We start from the raw sequence: 25,609 nt of genomic DNA, 5'->3' as shown, positions 1-25,609 counted from the left end.
CCCAGGTCTAGGATGGGGTCTGAGTATTTCTAACAAGCTCCAGGTAACACTGATAAAGTGTGGCCCATGGACCAGCACTAAGAGTCGGGGATATAGAAAACACCAGGAAGCAGAACCTAGATTCTCTGAACCCCAAACTCAGTTCCAAGAGAGAATAACACGGGTGGAACAGAACATTCTTCAGCTAAACGATATAGGAAAGCAAGTTATCCTTTTGGGATATCCTAGGGTGTGGCCCTAGGCTTCAAACCAATCTAAAGATCTATGGGACATGATCTTGGTGGGTACCAACACCATGCAGCTTCTTGAACCATCACATTCGTTCATCTAGGCGGTACCTACACCATCAATGCTGTTCAGTATCCTTAGCAACCAATCCGCCAATGTGTAGCTATCCTTCATAAACATCAGCTCCATAGGGATGGTCATAGTTCAAGGTTAGGTTCATGGTCCAGTAGCAATGCCCCAACAGGCATAAATAGGAACCAGTCCAGAAAGGCAGGCAGAAGTCAAGTGAAAGCCTCAGCAAAGAGCCCTGAGATGCAGCGCAGAATGGAAGAGACCAAATTGCTGCCCCCTTATAACATCAAGTGCTTCTAACTTTTCAACTTTCTTGTTCCATCCTCATCAGAGAGACAATACACCTGGAGCAAGGCAAAGATGGACTAGCTCATTGAAACAACAGCATTGGAAAATGGGTCCCCACAAAGAGAAAACAGATCAGAGGTGTATACGAATACACATATGGACAAATGTGTGTATACATGTCCACATATGTACACACACAGTGTAAGAACATCAGTGGCCTCGCTCTGCGTCCTCAGCTTCACAATGTGCTTCTCAGCCACTTCCACAGTATAGGGCACTTCACCACCCCCCCAGGGACATACCGCACAGGATGCGGGCAGTCCACTTACCAAACGGAGCACCCGAGAGTTCTTGTCATTTGGATGCTTATATGTTCCAGGCATCACACCAAATGCTTTCCACACATTATCTTATTTATTCATGCAACAACACCAGAATAAGGATCACTGAGACCAGCTGTCAGATGAGCAAACTGAGGCTGGTGGAAGGTAACTCATGCCCAGCCTACAGAACAGCCAAGGGCTCAGAAACCAGGTCCACTGAACTAAAATGCCAGTGCTCTTCAATGGTCCCCTAAACTCCCCTCACCCAGTATCCCGAGACCCGCCATGGCAGCCACCATTCTGACTGCATGTGGAGTACTGACCTCAAGGCCAGGAAGACTTACATTGCCCTCCTTTTCAAAGTCAGGTGGAAGAAGCTTCACGAAGTTATCAGGGAACACTCCTCGTCTGCCGTTGAGTTCTCCTTCCCACCAGCCCACGTCGATGCAGTCCTAGGAGACGGGAAAGCAGAGAGTGAGAAATGGGGCAAGTACCCTCCGGCGAGGTCCCACACCCTTTTTAGAGAGAATGGAGGCCCTTTCCTTGAGGCCACTATCAACACAACAGTGGTTACTGAGACGAAGTGAGCACCAATCTCCAAGTCAGATGGGAGAACAAAAGCGCAAGTGTGCTGGAGCTACTGGTTGGGACTCAGAACCCAGTGCTGCCGTCAGATGCCCCACATCAATCCGATCTGCTTTTCTTTAAAGATGGGAGGATATGTATTTTCTTCATCTTAATTTTGCTGAAATAAAATTATTTCAACTGCAAACATGCTTTAGGAAATATCACATGCACAAATGTTCTCTTTGATTAGCCTGTCACAAAGCTTATGGAAATTAAAAAGGACTTTGCGACAGTCAGCCAAGCATAAGAAAAATCACACTTCCAGCAAGCTCATAAATGCACTGCTCTTCCTGATCTTTTCTCCGTGGTGATGGGGCACGGCTGTCATCATGAAAAGCCCTTCCCCCACCTTACAGAACTCAACATTCGCTTACTAAATGAAAGAATAAATCTATTCATTTTTCCAGATCAAACCTGCTGCCCTTTTAATACTCCCTATTCTGTTCTTTCACTCGTCAGATGTTTATTGAACGCCTATTTTGTGCCAGGCGCCAGGGAGAGCGTGAGAGTTCGGCCTGTGCCAAGCTTCTGTCCCGAGCCTAACAGCCTCATGGTTCTCCTGGGCCTTCAACCTCATGCCACAGAACCATTTTATTTTACCCCACATCCAATTGGTTGGAAGGCCAATTTGCTCTAGTTTTATAATATACCTCACATTTTGTCCTCTGGCTCCAGATCCACTTCTACTACCCTAATCCAAGACTCACCTGGCCTACCGCAAACCTCCTCACTTGGGCATTTCTTCCTGTCCAGTGTATGAACGATGTACACACACTGCTGTTGGGTACACGTCCTTGAGTAAAAACCCAGTTCTCAGGCTGTGATCAACAATTCCTGCTACAGCCAAAAATGAGCAGAGGCTTTCCCCAAAAAAGCTAGTAACACGTAGGACTTTTAAAGTTACGTCTGAAGCGGGGCATGCTCAACAAAGTGAGGAGATCGTGCTCAGGGCCCATGGAGAGACACTCATGGTCCTCCCCAACACCAGTAGGGGAGGGGAAGGGGCCAGGAGGGCTCAAGCAGCAGATGTGCAGCTGGCCTAGGGCCCTGCTGTAGTCCCCTGGAGGGCCACAGCATATGTGAGATCATACATCTTAGCAAGATCACATATCTTAGCAAGGCGAGGAACATATCTGGCTTTTTGACCATTATGCCCCCAGCCCACCACACCATGTCCAATATAATAAGTATTTGTGGAATCAATGAGGACTTTTTCTAACCCTGAGTTCTGTGATCCCCTGCAATATGGTGCAGAAACAGTGATCTCCTGCCTTGATCTACCTTAACTCATGATGATTTTTACATAAGAGAGGGCCCACCTCAGGTGAGAAGTGAATGAACACCACCTCCCTTCTCCCAGCAGTATCTGTTGCAAAGATAAATGGACTCTTTAGAAGAGGACATGGGTTTTAGAAATGGATCCTTAATCACAGATGGTAAATTCTAGTCCTGACCAACACCAAAAAACAGACACTTGAAGCATCAAGTTCAGATTTACCCAGAACAAACCAAGGTTCAAAAGACAACACGAGAGAATGCTCATCTTTCTTGGAGAATGACAAAAGAGAAGCCCAGGTAAGTGTTCTGGTCCTGCTCATGTCACATCACTCCCTAAACAATCTAACATCAGTCCCCACAGAAGGGATTCATGAATGGGGATGGTGGTGGCAGAGTATGATGGCTTCTGAGGTTCTTCCAACTCTGAGAAGATCTCGTCATCAACAATACCAGAAAATCTTGCGAAGGAGTAGGGGGTGACATTCCTTTACTTTCAATCCTTAGAAATTAAATCTTTCAATCCAGAAGGCTCAGCTTTTGAGGAAATGCCTGGCACCTTTTTTTCTCCCCTTTTTCTGGACAAGCCCTCTTCTCCTCAAACCCAACTTGAAACTCACCTTTAGGAAAATGATAATGATGAATGCTTTATCTTTTCTTGAACACTCAAAACTGTGTTAATTTGCACTTCATGATATTCAATTCAACAAACATCTATGAAATGCAAAGTATATTTAAGTTCCTTCTGTAGGCACCAGACATTAAACCTGCAAAGAACATGATCTCTAACTCCAGGGAGCTTAGAGACTTATGTGAAAGACCCACACACAATATTATACCAGGTCCTTTTGGATAACAGGTATCAACCAAGAGCTCTGGTACCGAAGAGGAGACAATCATTAACAGCTTTTTCAAACAATCTTAAATCTTTTCATGTGCAAAGGGTTTGCTTATGTGAGGACTGAACTTCCCTGCACATTCATTTCAGAGCACCTGATACAGAATTACATCCAAAAAAGGCACTCAAATATTGTTTAGTTTCAAAAGCTTTCTTCCAAATTTTCTGACTGATGCAAATCCGTGCCTCACCTTAATCTTCTGCAAGCAGTAACCCAAGAATCATTGTAACGAAGCCTTTTCCTTCATATGTGAGAAAAACAATGAAGAAAATTTTAATAAGCAGAAGCATATCCAGAATAGAACCAGAATCTAGAATTCATACATGCCTACAGGGCAAAACAGTACATATGACATATTTATTATATCTCCCATCAGTGGAGAATGGCTTGGATGGCTCATCTCTACTCAGTTTCTTAAGGAAAATATTAACAGTACTAATCATTGTGTAGTTCAAAGGTAAGAGAGGGAAAACATGAAGGTAGAGCACAATCTGTCTTACTGTTCTGATTGGTAGGAGGACAAATACAAGGCTCGTGGATGAGATGAGCACATTCCAAAAAGAAAACAGCCAGTGTGTCTTAGGACACAGAGAAAAGTGACTGCTTCAGGACAGAAACGAGCCCAGGGTCAAGGTACCTGACGTGGGACAGAGACTGACAGAGAACCGGGGCGTTTCTTACCCCCTAGCAAGAGAAGCTAATTTAAGGAAAACAGAACAATTCTGACAGCAAAATGAGAAGCGGAAATACCTCCTCTTCAACAAACCAGGCAAAAGAACAAGCCTTCTGATGGCAGAGATGAAGAGACAATTATTCGTATGAGGGCTGTGTTTCTGGAAGTGTAAAAGAACAGCAAATTCAATTTATTTACTAAGGACTGAAAACATGCAGGATAGCGGAGGAATTCAGGGGTAAACAGAAAATCATAATATCCTTACAGGGTTCTGGAGCCCAGAGCCTAGTATGAGGGGCAGACAGTGAATCACTGTGGTGCAGAAATACCGGCAGGAGCGCTAGACCAGATTTAAAAACAAGTGGGACCAAGAAAAACCAGGTAGCTTGAAGAGAGAGAATGAGGGGTGAACCAAGGCAATGAGAAAGGTCAAAGGCAGGATCACGAAGCATGAAGGAAGGGAAGAGGGAGAGTGGGAAGCTGGGGTCCTGGAAGAGAACATTCAAGAACTGGCACTTAGGGTGAAGGCAGTGTCTGGCTCCCAGGGGGCTCCCAACCAACATCTACTGAACAGTGATGTGAGGTGAGAGGCAAGATGGCACCTGCGAGTGGCAGGAGCAGAATGGAGAGACAGTTGGTCAGTGATTTGTGAGGCCAAAATGTCATCAGGGTGGAGTGGATGTCCCCAAGTAGGATGGCAGGAGGCGCGTGAAAGCAGGACAATGAGATAACAGCCGGCCAGTGAGGAGAGAGGCAGTGCAGCCAAGATACTGGCAGATGTGAGCGTGACCACTTAAATTCTTCTCAAACCTGGGACACTATTAATAATCACACCGGGACCACAGATGTAACCCAAGATGATGATCGCCCTAGTGGATTTTGAGATTCCAATAACGATGAAGACAGGGCAGTATAGGCAGGTGAGGGGGTGGCTTCTGAATGAGGCAGGAGTTTGCCATGCGAAAGAGTGAGAGATCAGCATGTAGACTGAAGTTTCCAGAACAATGATGATTAGAAATAAGCTCTACTGGCACAAAAGCAGAGGAAAGTAGACCTGGACTTCATCAAGAGCCCAGAATATGGAAAGAACGATATTTCTGACAGAGAACGTTCACTCTTCTATGACCAAGTCCTCAAAATGGTTTCTTTATGCCTCATCACCAGGGAGATATATGAGTAAAATATGGTCTTTTTCCTTATAAAAAACAAATGATGTTTTTCCTTTGAAGGAATGAGTAAACAGAACCTTAGCTGTGCTATACCCCTACTTCCACGTCCTGCACTATGTCGGGTTATTGGAGATATCTCAGAGAGAGGGGCAAGACAGCAAACTGGGGCCAGCTGAGACTTAAGCAGTCCACTAGTTATAAAAACTCTGGGTCTCGCTTTCTTGACACACAGGAAAATCTTGGTGAGGCATAAAGAGCGACACGACCACTGGTGGTTATCATCATTATTGCGATTCTATGGACTGGTCCCAGGGACCCTGAGGGACAATGTGGCCAGGACATCTTCTGAATTAAGCTCACACACATTTGTCACCATCCTCGGGTAAGACTGTCAGTGGCCACAGTTCACACACTTGGAAGAAGGCCAAGGAGAGGGACACCAAGGCCCCAGGGTGCATCTGAGGAGGGAGGCCTTGCCCACACCCCAGTGTCCTGCCTTTGTCCACTTGATCCTGCTGGAGGAGCCCTGAGGAACACAGCTGGAGCATTCCAGCACTTCCCATGGCTACCGCAGCAGGGACCACCAGCTGATGCCGCTCCCTGATGGACAACTTGTTGGCGGGGAGTCACCAGCCAGCTCTGGCGCGTCTGCCTCTAGTCTCGGTGCTACAATTGTTGAGAAAAGACAAACTTGCCACCTGGCTTGTAAATTGGTTGAAAGGATGAGCCACAACCTCCTCCTGGGCACGCTTTTGTCGAGAATGCAAAGCAACCTAAGAGTTTAGGGTTTCTCAAAGCTGGCTGCACATTTAGAATCACCTGAGGAATTTTTAAAATTCCCAATGCCTGGGCTACACCCCACACCAATTCAAGCACAATTTCTAGGGGGTGGGACCAGGAAATCGGCACTGTTTAGAGGTCCCCAGGTCCTTCTGATATGCAGGTTGACAATCAATGATTTGGACCAGTGCTTCTCAAACTTTATTTATTCACTTTTTGCTTCTCAAACTTTAATGCACATACTATCCACTTGGGGATCTTGTGAAAATGCCAATTTGGATTCAATAGGTCTAGGGCAGGTCTGAGATTCAGCATTTCTAACAGGTTTCTGGGCAATGCATATCCTGCTGGTGCATGGACTACATACACTTTGAGTAGCAAGATTCTCAAAAATGGTAAGCTTTTTGAAAACAAGGATCTTATCTTTACACCTTTGCAGCCACCAAATACCTAAAACATTGCCTGACTATCAATTCTGAATAAATGTTGGCTGAATGGATCAAATGATGGATGGCCCAATCTTCCCCCAGACTCTCTCAATTTTCAAACATCAGAAGTGAGGTCAAGTTGAATGAGGAAGAGGCAGGTATAGATTAGCTACACAAGAAAGCTTCATCTAAGGGGGCCTGGTTGGCTCAGTCAGTAGAGCATGTGACTCATGACATCAGGGTCGTGAGTCCGAGCCCCACGTTGGGTGTAGAGATTATTTAAAAAAAAAAGTCATTAAAAAAAGAAAGCTTCATCTATATGATCTGGCTTACCTGTTGGTCTGTACCACATTAATTATTTGTTTATAATTGTGGAAACAACTTAAAAAGTACCTCCAAAATGTAGGCCACATTTTCTCAGACACTGTAAGTGCTCCAAATATTTGAGTTCAGATGGGAATGCATAGCTTACAAATGGACATATCAAACCAAACAATGGAAAGATTAAAATGGGTTCACCTGTTGGTCCAAATGAAAAAGAAAAGCACTCTGGCTCAGCCACTTCTCTTGGTGGTCAGCTGTCCATCCCCACATTCCCCAGAAATTCCCAATTGCCCAGAAGTTATCCAGCATGGCTGAAAAAAAATTTTTCATGGCCTTCTCTGATGACTGAGATATCACTCCAGGAGAAAGTGAGTGCTGAACACTTTAGTGTGGCTGTTAAGTGAGCCTCAGAGTGTCCCGAGGGGGTCTTACACCCTCAGCATCCCACCAGCAATACAGAAAGCAGTGTTTAATATTTACTAATGAACGTCTTCTGCATGGAGCTTCAGGGGGGCTCTTGAGAGAAAGATCCATAGAAGCCGGAGCCCAGGAGCACTCAGCTTTGCCTCTGCTTGTTAACGCCTCCCCAAGAGATGCAATTATTCTGCATGGCTGGGATATCTCCTCAGAATTTCCAACATCCCCGTAAGTTAGTTATTAAAGCAGGCTCATCAACATCATGGTTTATGAGGTAAGAGGGAAAAAGAAGACTACTGTCTATCTCAATGTCAGAAGAAATGCCTGGCAGACCATAGTTCATGAGAGAAGCCAAGGGGACAGCCCCAGAGACGAACTCACTCATGGAAATGTCACATTCCAGACTAAAAAACCCAATAGAACAGATCAATGAAACCAGGAGCTGGTTCTTTGAAAAGATAAACAAAATGGATAAATCTTTAGCCAGACTCATCAAGAAAAAGAGAGCACCCAAATAAAATCAGAAATGAAGAGAAATAACAACAGACATCACAGAAATACAAAAGATTATAAGAGAATATTATGAAAAATTATATGCCAACAAATTGGACAATCTAGAGGAAATGGACAAATTCCTAGAGACATATAACCTCCCAAAACTGAATCAGGAAGAAACAGAAAATTTGAACAGACTGATTACCAGCAATGAAATTGAATCAGTAGTCAAAAAATTCCCAACAAACAAAAGTCAGGACCAGATGGTTTCAGGGAGAATTCTACCAAGCACTTAAAGCGGAGTTCATACCTATTCTTCTCAAACTATTCCAAAAAATAGAAGAGGAAGGAAAGCTTCCAAATTCATTCTATGAGGCCAGCATTACCCTGACACTAAAACCAGATAAAGACACTACAGAAAAAGCCAATAAATACCCTTGATAAACATACATGTAAAAATCCTCAACAAAATATCAGCAAACCAAATCCAACAGTGCATTAAAAAATCATTCACCATGATCAAGTGGGATTTATTCCTGGATTGCCAGGGTGGTTTGATATTCACAGATCAATGTGATACATAGCATTAATGAGAGAAAGGATAAAAACCATACGATCATCTCAACAGATGCAGAAAAAGCATTTGACAAAGTACAACATCCATTCATGATAAAAACTCTCAACAAAGGAGGTCTAGAAGGAACATACCTCAACATAATAAAGGCCTTATATGAAAAATCCACAGCTAACATCATCCTTATTGGGGAAAAATGGAGAGCCTTTGCCCTAAGGTCAGGAACAAGACAGGGATGTCCACTGTCCCCACTTCTATTCATCATAGTACTGGATATCCTAGCCACAGCAGTCAGACAACAAAGAAGTAGTAAGAGGCAGCCAAATCGGTATTAGAAGTAAAACTTACACTATTTGCAGATGACATGATACTCTGTATGGAAAACCCTAAAGACTCCACCAAAAACTACTCAAACTGATAAATGAATTCAGTAAGGCTGCAGGACACAATATTAATATACAGAAATATGTTGCATTTCTATACACTAACAATGAAGTAAGTACCAGGAAGAAATTAAGAAAGCAATCCCACTCACAGTTACACCAAAAATAATAAAATACTTAGGAATAATCTTAACCAAGGAGGTGAAGGACCTATACCACAAAAACTATAAAACACTGGTGAAAGAAATTAAAGGAAAAAAATGTCACATTCCAAATGTCAACATCTTAGGATCATCAAGGCTTAGGGAGTCTTTCACTGTTTTGTGATACTGGGACCTCATGACCTCAAAGAGTTTATCTAACTTGTAAAAAATCCTGACTTTTTATTGGGCAATAACTTAGAGGCTTTGCAACACTAACTTCTGCTTCTGTCATTCTACATATTATATAACCGGTAATGAAAAACTGGATGAGGAACACATGAAGGGCAGTAATCAAACCTTCACTAGGTCATGTCAATATGAATCGAAGCATGTATGGATGCCTGAAAACTATTCAGAAATGCCCCATGTCTTCTATAAGCCACCCACACCACACCTCACATTTTCCTGCTTCTTCATACATAATTGGATGTTCTCAACAACTGTGCAAGCTACACTGTTGAGACTGGATTTTGAGGTCTTCTTTGTAAGAGTGTCGAGTTTTGTTATGGCGAGCAAGTGACTTGCAGATCAGCTTGACCTGTCAAGGCACGGCTTAAAGCTTTGTTAGGGTAGGTTAGGGTGGCACTGTTCCTGTGACTGCCTCTTCTGGGTTCTCAGTTAGATGCCAGGTGTATTCAGCAAAGTTTTTCTACCCTGCTTGGCCAGGACTCTAACATCTCCCATCCTTGGTGACTTCTGGGATATTCCCTCAGCTCACAGCCCACCCACGCCCCTTGGCTTATTTTCTTCCAGACCTGGTGGAGTCTTGCCCTGTTGATGCACAGCTTAGTATTTGGCAAAAGACTCAAGAACCTCCTATATATAGGCTTCTGGAGCCCTTTCTTTGTACAGCTCACTCCTCAGCAATTCACTGCCCTGAAAAGTCCAGTCACCTTGGCAGTCCTGAATTATGATCTCTGTTTCCTCCATCCGATGAGTCTTCTGCTTTCTGTTGGGGTTCCCCTGCCCTCTGCTGCAATTTAGAAAGTGCCCCCGGGGGAAAAAAGCCAGGGTTGATGTGGAATCCTTTTCCCAAGGATTACATCCCTGAGCTCTGTATTACCCAATGCCCAAAAACAGTGGGTTCATGTATTTTGTCCAATTTTAAAGTTGTCTGTGGCAGGAGGGTAAGCCTAACACCTTTGACTCCATCTTGGCTACAACCAGAAGTTATGCTTGCTTAAAAAGACTGTTTCTTTAATTAGAATTTATTTTTTTCTAGATTTAATAGAACTTGAAGCTCTATCTTTAAAAGTCTGAGCTATTTCAAGGTCTAATTCCCAAAAGAAGTCCTAGAGAAAGAATTTCTAAAATGAAAAGACATACGAGAGTTTTTAATTATCCTGGAGTCTCCTCTGCTAGTCATATGCACATTTCTCTAACAGGGAAGGTGGAATATTCCCTAAGGGAAAGCAGAGTCAGTATTAAACATCGTTGTATGGAAAATTTAAATACACGCAGTAAGTCAGTGCCACCCAACTTTTTTTCAGATAATGGCACACATATAAAACGATAATATTTTGATGACATATTGCTGGAAGCCAAATGTTGTTGAAGGCCATCAACCCAGAGGGGGGTCCCAGCCACCTAAGGCCCTTTCCATCCACCTGGAGAGCTGAGGGGATCACTACCCTACACTCCCATAACCCATGGGTTATGGATTTGCCAAAGAAGTAACCTTTGAGTCCAGATGTCACTAAGAACTGAGCAAAAAAGCTGAAATCAAATCTTGGTCCCCAGAAAGAGAACAGAATTTCCACAGACGTTATGAGAGGCAGGCAGGCAGGAATGAGGAAGGCTGGAAGGGGTTTTAATAGGAGACAAGCCAGAGCAGAAGCCCAAAGGCCTCGTTACTCACAGCCTGTTTCCCTCTTAGAAAAAGATGCTTCTATCTGGAGCCTCTTCAGAAAACAGCACCCAAAAGATACTTCTGTACTGGTCCAACTCCAGGGTCACCATTCACACTGGGCAACTCCCAGAGTTGTGGGGCATGGCCGTATAGTTTGCGCACAAAACATATACAAGAATAGCTTACTGATTTCATTATTTTATTTGCAGGTTATATAATCTTAAGTTTCAGGAAGTACTTATGCTTTTAGCCTTTTTTCTAGTATCAGAATGAAAGACCTTCTATCCCCATAAATCTACCTCAAAAATCAGTAATCATGTGAAAAGGGGATATTTGCAGAGAGGACCTTTCCTGTGTACTTATGATTAGGCTTTAAGCGTGACATGTGCCATTAACACATAAAGGCACATGAACAAGTCATACATAAAATGCAACTCATTAAGGAAGCACTTTTACATTTTTTTGGTCTATTTAAACATAATCAAGGATGCAAAATTATGCAACAGGTTTTTTTCATAGAAATTTCTCATTTCTACTTGATAAGTCATTTACATTGAGATGACCATTTAATGTTAGTTTTTTTTTAAAGATTTATTTATTTGAGAAAGAGAGAGGGAACATGCACGTGCACAAGTGGGGGGAGGGGCAGAGGGAAAGAATCTTCAAGCAGACTCCCTGCTGAGCACCGACCCCCGCCCCCCCAAGGGCCCCACCTCGGGGCTCAATCCCAGGATCCACAAGATCATGACCTGAGCCGAAACCAAGAGTCAGACACTTAACCGACTGAGCCACCCAGGTGCCCATTTCACGCTAAATTTTGAAAGCTGTTTCTAATGATACTTCCGGCTCATCCAAACCACATGGCTAATAACACAGTTTACCTCTCAAGGATGTGCATCCTACAGCTGACTTTTCATTTGTGTTTGTTTAGAAAACGATATTGATTCTGCACCCTGACACATGCTTTTCTTCCAGTAAAAGGATAGTAGAAATAATAAAAAATCATTTTGCTTCATTGACAAAAACACTGGCATTTATAAAGCATCTTTCATTATGTTTTAAGAGATTTTCTTAGCTCCTGCACCACCTCTAAGAGGTAACAAAGAAAGTTGTTAAGGATGAAGGTGGGGGAGTATCTTCATTTCACAGATAAGGACCAGGAAGGAATATGAGGTTAAAGGGCATAGCCATGATCATTATGAATGTCAAGATCATCCAAGCCAGCTGTAGCAACTATTGGTAAATTCCTAAATGCCTACCTTCCATTTCCATTCTTCACCAGACAAATCTATATTTCAGTTTTCCTATTAGGAAAACTTATTCCTTGGCATAAAAATTTGTTTGGGGGTCTTTTTCTCTATACTCAGCAAATTTAGCTTATAGGCCATATGCAGTGAGCAAAAAATACAATTCCCAGGTCAAATCTAGGCCCTCCGGCTGCTCAGCTGAGCCCAGGGCTGACTGGTAGAGTGTGGCTACATTTGTTTGCCACCTTGGGGGAAAAGGCTCTGATAAGGGAGATTTGCGGTCTTGTGTTACAAAGGATATTCCCAGGAAGACTGAGAACAAAACCAAGGTCTTTGAAATTCATGCAATTACTTATCAGGCAATTATTTACTAAACAGTGGGGCTCAAATCGCCTTGTAAGAAAAACAAACCATCCAACATCCTCTTAATGCTATCTTTGCAAAGTGAAAGTTTTTATTTTTGCCAAAGTTCAATTTAGCAGTATTTTCTTTCACAGACTGTGCTTTTGGTGTCATGTCTAACAACTCTTTCTCCTATGTTTTCATAAATAACATTTTGTGGTTTTTGTTTTACATGTAGATCTATGTTACATTTTAGTAGATCTATTTTACATGTAGATCTACTCAGTCCATTCTGAGTTAATTTTTGCATCATGTATTAGGTTTAGGTTAGGGTGTTTTCATTTTGCTTATGAATTTCCAATTGTGCCAACACCATTTCTGAAAAGACTATCCTTTCTTTCTTAAATTCTCCCTGCATCTTTGTTGAAAATTAATTGGCTGTATTTTTTGGGTCTGTTTCTAGACATTCTATCTCAGGGGCCAGCAAACTATATAGCCCATGGACCAAATCTGGCCTGCTACCTATTTCTGTTCATCCCACTGAGAATAGTTTATACATTTTTAAATGGTTTTAAAAAACCAAAAGAAGAATATTTCAAGGAATGTGAAAAATCACACAAAATTCAAATTTAAGTGTCTATAAATAAAGTTTTATTGGAACTCAGCCATGCCCATTCATTTACTTCTATGACTGCTTTTGCATAGTTGCAACAAAGACCATCAAAACTAAAATATTTACTCTCTGGCCCGTTACAGAACAAGTTGGCCCAGCTCTGATCTAGAATGAGGATCCTTATATATATCCATGCAGAACCTCAGGGGCTCTCTGAATGCCATTGTGGAAAAAAAAAAAAAAATGCTTGTAAGGACAGAAGCTTTAAATAGAACCTCTGAAAGCCCTGAGGAAGGCAGACAAGGAATGCGTTTAATAGCCAGCAACCCTTTCCAACTAGGACTAAAATATAAAAGCCTTAAGTAAAACTATTCTTAAAAGGATGAACTGTACTGCATTATCTAGTTAACCAGAAAATGGAGAAAATTTAAGTCTAAAAGGTATTTATTTTTAATGATGTTTTTCTTAAATATCTCTCTGAGTCATAAACTAAGAAAAAAACATTTGTAATGTGAAAGATGACAGGTTAGTGTCATGAATATAAGGTATTTTTATAAAAATCAATTGGAAAATGACACATAAAATTTTCAACTTGAGTAATCATTTTAAAAAATGCAAACACCTATCAGATTAGCAGAGATTAGAAAGAATGATCATATCCAAGGATGACAAGGGCAGGAAAATACATTCTCACACACTCCTGTGGGGAGGCTAAATTGGCACAACCTTTCATAATATCACTCAAATACCTTTAAAAGGAACTGAGGCAGCATACAGTTAGCTATTTATCATCAAGAAATAATAACAACTATTAACATTTTCACAGCACTTACTCTGAGCGAGGCATGCTAAGTGATTTAGCTACTTTAAGTCGTTGAATCTTTGCAACGCCAAGAGGTAGGTACTGTCATCACCCCCATTTCACAGACGTGGAAACTGAGGCACAGAGAAATTGAGCAATCTTCCCAAGGTTATACAAGTAGTAGAAAGTAGCAGAACTAATTACATGCACAAGAATTCACAAAGTGATGACTGCATACCACCTGGTCTAAAATAAGGAAAACCTAGAAACAAACTAAACATAAAAGAGAATTGGGGTACTTCGTACAATAGGACTCTAAGGAACCATTTTAACCGTGCTGCCAAAGACAGGCATGATATATTTTGAAAAAAGAGGGTCACAAAATAGTGTATGTGCTGTGATCTTGTTTTTATTTTGAGCTGTAATTTGTGTGTGTCTCTGTGTGTAAAACATCTGGAAGAATACAGCTCAAACATGGAGAGGTGATTTTGACTTTTCTTGGTATTTATCTATTTATCTGTTTTCTTCTCATTTTTCCCCAAAAGTAAGTATTATTTATATAATACTACTTTAAAAGTGCATCCCATGCCACTTTCCATCTCAGAAAAGCAGATTTTAATAAAATGCAAATGTGAATGTCAAGACCTTTGAGATACTTTAATAAGACAGAGGCTATATAACTATAATAAATTACTTTTCTCCTAAGAAGAGTCAAAAAACAAATAATAAAGGGGAATTTCAGGGAAAGTGCTGAACTGAATTTCAGGACAGTTCAATATATGAAGTAAAAACTTCCAGTAACTGGGCATTTGTTTTCTCTTCTTCCCATACTAACTTCTCAGAGCAGTAACAAGAATCAACTTTTATATTCCTAAAGCACTTTGAGCCTCAACATCTCATTTAATTCTCACAACGGCCCTTTCCGAGTAATACCAACTGAAAGGTTGGAAGTAGAAAACAGAAAGAGTTTCTCTAATTCCTTAAGACACCTGCAGGTTTTTCTGTGTGTTGCAGGAGAAAAGTGTCCCAAGATGGTGTTGCACGATTACGAATGTCCCGCCGTTAAAACACAGCATTCTGGACAGAGATGACCATTAGGCCGAACAGATGCAGGGTCCCTTTCAACAGTTTTACATCACTTGCGGAGGCATAAAAACCTGGGGCGACTTATCAACTGCAAACTCATCTGTCTATGAAAAATCTGCAATCATGGCCATCAAAATCTGGGGGTGGTACTGTTTTGACTGTCTACTGGTAAACGAATGAGAAATTTTCTACCACCTCAAGTCCTGTGTTTACCAACCTCATCTAATTTTAAACTGTGTTTATGATAATAAATAAGCTCAGTGAGGAAGAGTTTTGATCAAACGTCCTCATGGTATCAGGATTCTTCTCTATGGTCCCAGTGTCCTGGTTACTTTAAAGAAGAAGACAAAAGGGCGCCTGGGTGGCTCAGTCATTGGACGTCTGCCTTCGGCTCGGGTCATGGTCCCAGGGTCCTGGGATTGAGCCCCACATGGGGCTCCCTGCTCCGCGGGAAGCCTGCTTCTCCCTCTCCCACTCCCCCTGCTTGTGTTCCCTCTCTCGCTGTCTCTCTCTGTCAAATAAATAAATAAACAAACAAACAAACAAACAAACAAATAAATAAGAGGAAGACAAAACAGCAGCAAACCATATTCCTGGGGATTTCTAATGCTCTGAGGAGGAGAGAGATTGTGACTTCTGTCTCCAGGAAAGACATGCAGTCTAACAAGGCAGGCCATACTACAAAAAATACATCCTATGACATAAATGACTCATTTGCTGAACACTGGCATTCTTTAAATGTGTGTAAACCCAGATGATCCCAGACCTATGCTTAACTTCTTCATTCACTCATAAAACATGTCCTTCTAATGGGTCTGTCAGTGTGTCATCATTTTCAGGGTGACACCTGCTAATTTACTCCTCACCCTTGAAACCACATTTAATCCTAGCATTTTAGCTCTGCTAAAAGCTTCAGCAGTGCAGAGAGAAAGGGTCAAGGCCAGCAATCTGTTCAGCTGATGGGCTTTCTTATGCCAGCCTGAGAACCTTTCTTGAGATTCCTAAAACCACTTCTCTTTGGAGAAACATCCTTACTTCCTGTGAGGCGGGAAGCAAGGAAGTGTGAAAACATTTCTCTCGTGAATAAATGTTTCAATTAATGAATTAATCAGAGGGAGGCAGGAAGGGAAAATAAACATTAGAACAAACAAAAGAACATATAATCACAGAATGACTTAAGAAGGCGCTCAGGACTCCCACTTTTCTCTCTCTCCCTCCCTCTCTCCCTCCTTCCCTCCCTCCTTCCCCTCCCTCCCTCCCTCTCTCCCTCCCTCCTCCCTTCCTCCCTCCCTCTCTCTCTCTCTCTTTTTTTCTTTCTTTCTTTCTTTTTACATGCTAAAAGCCAGCAGAAAACTAAGTGGTACTGAGCCAGAAGAAAAGAGGAAGACAGTGGAAGGAAGCGGGAGAAGAGGGCTTCAGGCACAGAAAGAACCAACATGAGCCCTGAGCCGAGTTCATCATTTCCTCTGCACTGATTATCATTTCATTTCTGTGGTGGTGACAGTGGAAGGAGAAAGTCATGGATGATCCTGACCCTAAGAGATCAGAAACATGCATACCAACATGCAAGAAGATGGGGTAATGATTTCACAGACCATATAAAATAATAATAAAAACAAAATTGATAGCGGTGATGGCATGGTAATACCATTTTCCTGATTAAATAACGATCATGTCTTTAAGGTAGAAAGAAAATTTGATAGGCACTTGCCCTAGATATCCAGTGACAGAGGATGACTCAGTGAGTCTGGAAGTACCTGAGCCCCACCTTCTAGGAGCATCTGACAGCCCCACAAGGCAGCTCAGGCAGCTCAACCCTGCCCTGGTTCTGCCCCTGCCGTGCTTGGAGACCCTGGGAAAGTCGCTTCCATGCTCTAGGCCTCCGGTCCTTCTCCATGATCTGCACAGGACACCCGTGGTCCCACCTAACTTCCAGGGCCGCCGGGAGGGAAAGGAATGGTGACGAGGGGCCCAGGGCTCCTGCTGCCAGCCACCCTGGGAGGGTCCTGCCCTGGGAAGCCATGGTCGTGCACATATACTGACCCATTACTAAGTCAGGTGCTCAAGAGTTGTCTAGAAAGGAAGAGGGTAGAGATGAAGTCTGCAGTCCTAACTCCACCCTCACAGCAGGTCAAGCTCCAAATATTTAAAGATCCCTGGTTTGATATATCCGGAGGAAAAGGTGAAACTCTCACTTTGTATTTTTTTTAAGATTTTTTATTTATTCATTTGAGAGAGAGAGAGAGCAAGTGAGAGCACGAGGAAGGAGAGAGGAAGAGGGAGAAGCAGGCTCCCAGCTGAGCAGGGAGCCCGATGCGGGGCTCGATCCCAGGACCCTGGGATCATGACCTGAGCCGAAGGCAGACGCTTAACCGACTGGGCCACCCAGGTGCCCCACTTTGTATTTTTTCTTCTATTTCTACCTTTATCTAATCTTCTGGCTTCCCTCTTTCTTTAGGGTCCATCTATCAGTTTCCTTCCCCTTCCTTCAACCTTCACTGCTCCATGATTTTTATCAATAATATTATTTCTTAGTGTTTACCTTCATGTTCTCAGATAGGCTTATACCCATGAAGAAACGGGGGGGGGGGGGTTGTGTCTGCTTTGTTAGGGGTCAAAGACACAGCTACTCAGGGAAGCTTTTTAATAAGAAATACATACTTAAAGGTCCCAGTTTACAAAGGGCTCACATGGGCAGCCCTTCCTTCCGGGTTAGGGGGGCTGAGGCCAGGAGACTGTCGGCCAAGGGCAGGAACATTGGCCCTCTCGGCAGCTGGGCTCGCTCTCCCCCAGGTGGCAGTGGTCAGAGCACGGAGCGCCTGGTGGTGGCCACCGTTACAGCTGAACCCCAGCCTGGCCTGCACCAGGCTGCTCTCGGCCTTTCTCCAGCGAGCTTCTCTGGTTGGAAACCAGACCCAGAGGCTTCTGAACCCTTTCAACCATTCTCTGAGCACAAATCACGAAGACAGGGATGGGGGCGGCAGGAACACAGATGAAGGAGCTATTTTTGAGGGACTGGAAATAAAAGCTAAACACAGGTGTGTTCTGTGCAAGTGGAAATGTTCCCAAATCCACTAGAATTCTTTATAAATAAACTAAAAAACAAACCATTTGGGTTGCCACATTTCATCCTAGTTTCCAGGGACACACACAAATAGTTCAGGTCTTTGCACATTATTTCAGGAAACGTGGAGGGCTTACAGGCACCCACTAAGGGTGTCTGACTCATTTTCTAGAAAGCTACATGAAATGACAATCTAGGGCTAAAAATGAGGGCAACGCCTGCCCTGTGACTCCTGCCACAGCACAGAAAAACAGGACAAAGGGAAACCAGCTTAGCTGACTCTGAAAGATAAACACCAGTGGAATTGGGGTAAATCGAGAACCTCTCCAGCCAAAGAAGTCGAATTTAGACAACAACGATTCGATTCAGGTTTTTCATCTCAACTCATACATACAATAAAGAAGCATATCAAAAGACACAGTAAACAAATCATAGTGAAGCTCTCCTCTTTACAATATCAGCAGCACACATTCATCTAAATGACTTTCTACATGATCCTTTAACTCCGAGGAAGATGTAAGAATTTTCTATAACGTCAGCAGGGTATGACAGACTCAGACTCCATTTCCCCCCACTTTTCAGCAAGCAAAATACTTATGCCATATTTTTTCTCCAAATTCTTGCTGAAATCTCACCCCTTGTGAATTCTAAGCTATTTTCAGGCAAATCTGCCACCACTATTACCCACCTCATATCATGGTGTTTCTGCCCCAGCAGCGAACTGGGCTCAGTCACAAGAGCCCTTCCTTCCCCATTTCCACGGTCAGAGAAAGAGCACCTTAGCAAATCCTCACGGAAGCCCTGTGAGGTCCGCTTTCTGGTTGGGGAAACTGAGGCTCAGAGGGGTTAAGTTAAATGCCCAACGACACACAGCCATGAATGGTGTTGCCAGGATTCAAACCCTGGTTTCTCTGAGCGGGTAGCCGACATGGCACTTGTCATTTTAAAATGCTTCCGATCAAGTGGAATGCTGGGTCAAGGCTGGCGGATATTTTATGGCAATAAAAGTCAAAACCTGCCAGAGGACAGGATATCAAGAGACCTGATTTCACAGACCATATAAAATAATAATAAAAACAAAATTGATAGTGCACAGGGGACATTTTTAAGTAACAACCTAAAAATGGGCCCAGGTACGTAATGCAGCATGAGTTAAGACTGGCTGTATTATTAGCTATTGAAAAACCAGCTAATTGGGTTGGAAGAGGGCGTTCTGGGCAGTAGGAACACGGCGTGGGTCAAGTGAGGGAGGATGCACGAGCAGGATGGGGACATCCAGGAGAGCTTGTTGTACAACAGTGATGTGGATCAAGGCCAGAAAGCCAGAGTGAGGCCAGAGCGCCCGGGCAAATGAGTGCCAGGAGAATCCAGCTGGATTTGACAATAAAGGAGAGGAAAGTTGCTAAAGACTTTCACTGGAGCAGAGGGGTCCCACGAGCAAAGCACCATTAGGGGATAATAAAAAGAGGGGGGCCGGGCTGCCAGCATCCCTCCACCCCTGGCCTCCCTAGGGTTCTCCTCCGGAGCAGGTGCCGTGGAGGGAGCAGGGGCAGGGGACAAGGATAATGAGGTCACGTTTTGCAAATGTCATCATACTATCTATAAGCTGCTTCAGTTTCTAAACTGTGCCTAATTGCACTATGCTATGAAAGCGGGGACATCTGGTATAATCCCGGACACTCCTGAAAGCAGCCTTCCACATCTGTCCGTTCCTTTCTCCTGGCCGTGTGCATGGAGGATGGAACCAGGAGGGAGTGTCTTTCTGACTAAACTCTTTAGAAAAATTCAATTCTTCTTATCAGACCGGATCTCAAGCTGGTAGGAACAAAAACATCAAGATGAATGTGTTCTCATCACATGTAATCAAATGACAAGGACAGGAATATAATATAGTAAGGTAGAAATAGATGTATTCAGATAAGAGACCATCTGTGGTGGTTTTTTCCCCCCCAAACCTTATTAAATATTATTGATACATCTGGCTTTCAGTTAAAATGAGGCTGCCCCCCTCCGAACAAAAAGAAAACCACAAACAGCAAAGTGCCCCCCTCCCCCACTGCAAAGAATGGGTTATTGCACCCTCTGGTTGCCTTATGATCACGGGGGAAAGCGATCTACCCCTTTCCCTGTAGGACTAAAACCAAGTATCTGGGCTAATTATCGAAGTATTTGTATTATGCTTTATACCTATTTAATAACTTCTCTATTCCGAGTGTTTGGTGAAGGGTATGGTTCAAAATAGGAAACGTGCCGCACAGAAGCCGCCTAAAAGGAGGCACGGCTTAAGGATGAGGGGAAGGGTGGGAAAGAAGGAGCAGAACGCTTCTGCCTCCTTGGCAGAAAGGAACAAGAAGGGCTGCAGTTTACCCTGCTCTGATTTCCTCCTGCCACGGAAAACACTTACAGAAATATGCTAAAATGAATGTGGGGAGAATAGCTTACAGGTAAGACAATGGGCAAGTTCTTGGCCCCTCAGCAGGTCTGCGAGTAGTCTGCTATTCCAGAAAGGCGTTCTTAGCACTGTCTAGCGTACCACTGTCATATGGATAAGGCCAGCACTCTCCCTAAAATAATTTGATCTTTGGTGAGCTGCTTAACCTCTGGGGTCATTAATTCCCTGGCATCGTTGGCCCAGGCTCTTAAAACATACAACTTCTACAATCATTTCTTAATGATAAGTGTCGCGGACTATAAAGGCAAATCGTACCCATCACTTTATGGACACACGTGGGGGTGGAGGAAGGGGGCAGGCAAACACGGTGATCCCCTCCCTCTCAGTAATGGCCGCAGGACGGAGACCCAGGGCCTACCTCCCCCACCCTAACCCCTGTTCTCTCTCCCCCTTCCCTGCACTCTCCGCTCTGCCAGTGCTTTCTATCCCTGCATGAACACAGGCAGCCACGATGATCCCCAAGTCATGCTTGTGCTGAGAGCATCACGCATTCCCTGCCACTCACTTGGACCTCAGAATAAAGCCACTTACACATCTTAAAGATGGGTCAGCTTTTCACCGTGTAAGACCATCATGAGAATCCTGTATCTCAGACAAAATGCCATATATTCTAGGAATCATTTAAATAATATATCTTTCAACCACCTACTTGGTGAGTACCATTACATGAAAGCATAAACAGTACACGGTTCAGGCCCTGTTAAGCTGTATCACTTCACACAGATTTTAGAGCTCTCTGTATGTTTACAGAGCTCTGCCTATAATGATAATAAAATCATCCAACCTTCTTAGCCCAGACAAGACAAGCAAATTCTCTCAGGCATACTACCTGTCTTTGATCTGAACAGCACACAGTCTTTATGCGTTTGCTGCCTGTGAGGCATGATCTGCCTTTTTAAAGCCCCTCTTTGGATACCTCATGACACAGCTTTGCAGCCGGGGCTGCTGTGCAGGGCGGACTCTCTAGCCAAGCAGAGTGCCTTCTGGGTTAGCCGTTCTGGGATGGAGTTTTCCACCGGGCCATGCCAATCTGCAGCTGGCTCCAAGGCCAAAAGAATCTATTTGGTTTTCAAGTTTGTTCATTCACCTGGATACACTGGGCTTAGCCTGATCAAGAGGAAAGATGCAAGATTCTTCCTTGGAAGTTCAGGAAGTGAAAATCAAGTGTTTCAAGGCCAAAACAAAAGCTTGTATTGTCCAGTAATGCCTCAAAGTGGTTTGCAGTTTTAAAGGCAGGAGGGAACCTTTGCTTACCTTATTGATGAGAGTCACTATATCGCCTTCTTTGATTGTCAATTCATCATCATTCTGTGCCTCATATGGAAATATTACTTTGCAGTAATCCTTGGCTGTAAGAAGAAAAGAAAACACAACCTTTACAATACTTCATCTAATGGGCCGGGTGGCCCAGGAAAAGATGCCCTCTCTCACATTAACTTCAGGGAAAAGCACACTTAACAGATAGGATATAACAACTGCATAAAAGAAAGGGTCACCGTCAGGAAACCACCTAAGACTGCGGCTCATTTGGGGCTCATGCTTATTTATTCTCTTCATTTTTTCCCCCTCACAAATCATGTGATGTCATCAAGTGCCACTGACTGCTTTGTGTCTCTCAGGCAGAAAAGCAAAAAGTTTTCCTTGGTCTCAGATGTATATTTTATGTACTCTTTATTCTATATACCATTTTATATACTCTTTGGGTGCATGCATAAGCAGACATGATCTACAAAGAGCAAAAAGCTTAAATTCTGCCCTCTTTGCTTTCTTCCACACATCATTAAATCAGAAACAGGGTATCTGTGTATGTTAAAAGCCGGCATGGTACTCAAAACAATAAAAAAGACTCCATTATGGTACATCTCCCGAGACATATATTTGTATGTGAACATGTGTCAACCACAAACAGCCAACAAATACCCACTAAATGTTCTTTGTACACATGTGTATACTGGGGAGACAAACTTGTTCAAGTATGTCCCATGGCCTTTCTGTGGGAACCTGCCTATTTAGGTGGGGATGTTCATCAGCAAGGATGTCCATCAAAGAGAGAAAAACACTAAAGCCACTGAAAACCGGTTCAAATGTGCCATCAATTATATGCCTTTGAAAGTCTATCTGATGTGAGGGGCGCCTGGCTGGCTCAGTCAGAAGAGCGTGCGGCTCTTGATCTCAGGGTCATGAGTTCGAGCCCCCACGTTGGGTGTAGAGATTGCATAAATAAATACATAAACTTAAAAAAAGAAAGTCTATCTGATGTTAAATCTTCTCTATTTACACAAAAGCACCAGTTTAGAAGAGAGCAAAAACATTTGTCAGGTAGCCGGGAAAGTAAAACTTGGAAAAGTGGGGTTCGATGACTTAGGACAGAAGGTAGAAAGAAAAATTCCAGAGAATTAGTATCTACTGGGACAGGCATTTATTATTCTGCAGCTAAGTCAACAATCCTGATAGCTTTGAATGGCCTTAGATATTTCCCAAGGATCAGGCCAGTTCCTGCAGGCAGATCATAACCTAGAGCTAGATACACAAGTGTCAATTACATTGTCCCTAGTACAATTTATATGACTGAAATGTGTGTGTGGGGGGGTTTATCATGGTTAATGTCACATCAATCAAAGAGAGTGCTATATAAAATAAAGGCAATAAAAAGATTTGTAATACAGACACACTGTGGTCTAGGGTCGGTTCGGATACGACGAGAGGGCGGGGAGGAGAGAGGGAGGGGGGCAGGGAAAGAGAGGGACTCACTTTCTGTGGCAAATGTTTTTGCTTTCCGTCCAAAGGACAGAGTATATCAGTTATATCCCCCATCCTAGTCTTGGAAACCTTCCATCTTAGGTACTCTGGGCCCCTGATACCTTTTGCTCATTAAGCCACGCTGAGGGGCACTAGTTCTAAATCCCATCAATATTAATCTGTCTAAAAATTCCTAGGTCCACAGAGTTACTAATGTTTCATCTCTCTTTAATTAGTAATAGCAAACCTTCCAAATTCTGAATCAGCCAAATATTCTAAAAGGAGGGAAAAAGTAAAGCATCTTTAAATTGGATAATGACAGCTCTTTACCAATTTTCCTACTGACTGTGCTAGTGAAATACGACCATGCAACCTCAAAACTTACAACACCGAAACAAATACAGCATTACTGAAGAACTGCCCTGCAGAGTCCCAGTTGGAAGAATAATTCATTGGATCGAAATCATGGAACTATTTTACAAACAAGGTAAGACACCCGTGGTCAACAAAGGAAAAAACAAGCATTGTTTCTATTCCATTCCATCAGAAAAGTTCATTACGTGTGGTAGACATTGGTTCACAGGAGCCATTCCCCATCCTCTTCCCAGTTCATATAATCCTGCTGCAATCAGGTATTACATTTGGGAATAGGGAACTGCCCACAGCTGTAGAAATGAATGAGATATGTCTCAGCAAATAACGTTAATCTCACTCCCCTTTGTTGGTGATTGGTTTACGGGCGGGCATGTGATCTACTTCCAGCCAATGAGATGCGAGAGGAAATCGAAATCTGCTGGGAGGGGCAGGGAGGCTGTCAGGTTTTGTTCTCTGACTAAAAAAAGGGTTGTGAAGAAAATAGTTGCCCCTGCCTTTCTGCTTTTAACACTGTTTCATCCTTGTTGGAACACAGGATAGTGTTTAGCACTGTTGCAGTCATAGTTCAACCATGAGAGGAAAGCCAGGAAAATCACAGAGGAGGGGACTCTTGAGTCTTGACACCATTGAGATGTCTGTCGAATCCCCCCCAACGTCAGGGGGCCTGTCTCTGGATCCCTTGTTACCTGACTCCATAAAACTGTATTGCTTACCACTACTTTATGGCTGCATAGGTATTTATCACTCAAAGCAGAAGGTACCCTGGCATGAAGGAACTCAGTAGAAGAGGACACCTCCGGTTGCCTCCCCTGAAACACTTGACTATAACCTGCCTCCACTCAAAAAGTCTCTTCCTATACATCTGTGTCACTCCCTCTCCCCCATCTCTTCCCTTGCTACCTCAAGAACTGGCCCATAGCAGGGGGTCAATAAATGACTGTGGAATTGACTTGTAACCAACATAGTGAGAAAATATTTATAAAAAAGTACTGGTATGCCTTTAAAATGTTTCATGGGGCCATTTTGTTTTCTGCCCAGTTTCCCTATTAGTTAAGGAGGGCAGGTGTCCCCCTGGCTTTTTTTTTTTTTTTAACAGCTTTAATGACATGTAATTTTTATACCAGAAAATTCACTCATGTTAATTGTACAGTATGAATAGTTTTAATAAATGTATATTAGTTGTATGACCATCAACATAACCTAGTTTTAAAACATTCCCACCATGTATGCTATTTTATGTGTGCGGCATTAGACACAGAATTATCTGAAAGGCACCAATTTCAGATAAAAGGAGGAGATACAGGTACCAGTGGCTACTATCAACTACCGTTGTCCATGAAGCAGGATTTGACATCAGACTCACCCCTTTTTGCATCCCCATAACCTGATGCAGCTCCCACTCAATGTTTCTTGATCTCCTAGTGATACCTACAAAGTGGAAGAAAATTTGAGGGACAGCTAAACAGGAGGGGAGTGTTCTGGGCCAGGAGTCAGGACAGTCAAGACTAGGTTCAATCCTAGCTGGGCCGCCCTGAGCATAAGAATCTGAGGCAACTACAAGGTAGCTCTGCACCTCAGGGTCCTTAGGTGTAAAATGAGAGACTGGCCAAGGAGGGATGAGAGGAGAGCTTGGTTAACTTCAGCAGAACACTTTTTAGCAAATTTCAACTTATTCCAAAACTCCAAAATAAAACAACTAAAAACAGAGCTGCTCTGGTTAAATTAGAGAGTGGGGCTGGCCCATCTCCCACCCAGGCCCCCCAAATTATCTCAATGAAGCTCTGGAGGCTCCAAAAAACACACTGGACTAGACCTGAGTTCCGGCCAACTCTGACATTTCAGGGCTCTAGTCACGGGCACTGTCACTCAGAACACCCCTGAT

General features: G+C 43.1%; 1 protein-coding gene across 4 annotated transcripts in view; it reads right to left on the bottom strand.

The window, feature by feature from the left end:
* Positions 1-25,609, bottom strand: part of SH3KBP1 (SH3 domain containing kinase binding protein 1) — a 324,977-nt gene that overhangs the window by 62,456 nt on the left and 236,912 nt on the right. For 3 of the 4 annotated variants that reach the window (XM_028122625.2, XM_028122628.2, XM_028122627.2), the window contains 2 exons: positions 21,868-21,962; positions 1,235-1,363 (listed from right to left, as the gene is read on the bottom strand). In XM_028122625.2, coding sequence (XP_027978426.1) covers positions 1,235-1,363; positions 21,868-21,962 — 224 coding nt within the window. The remainder of the gene's footprint in view (positions 1-1,234; positions 1,364-21,867; positions 21,963-25,609) is intronic. The other variant, XM_028122626.2, reaches the window with a different exon arrangement.

Source organism: Eumetopias jubatus, unplaced genomic scaffold, assembly GCF_037043125.1.
Source record: "Eumetopias jubatus isolate StellerSeaLion01/CBP00866 unplaced genomic scaffold, mEumJub1_p1.0 scaffold_11, whole genome shotgun sequence".
In the NCBI taxonomy this organism is placed as follows: Eukaryota; Metazoa; Chordata; class Mammalia; order Carnivora; family Otariidae; genus Eumetopias; species Eumetopias jubatus.
Note: the sequence above shows the minus strand (reverse complement) of the source record. Positions and strands in the feature narration are given on the sequence as shown.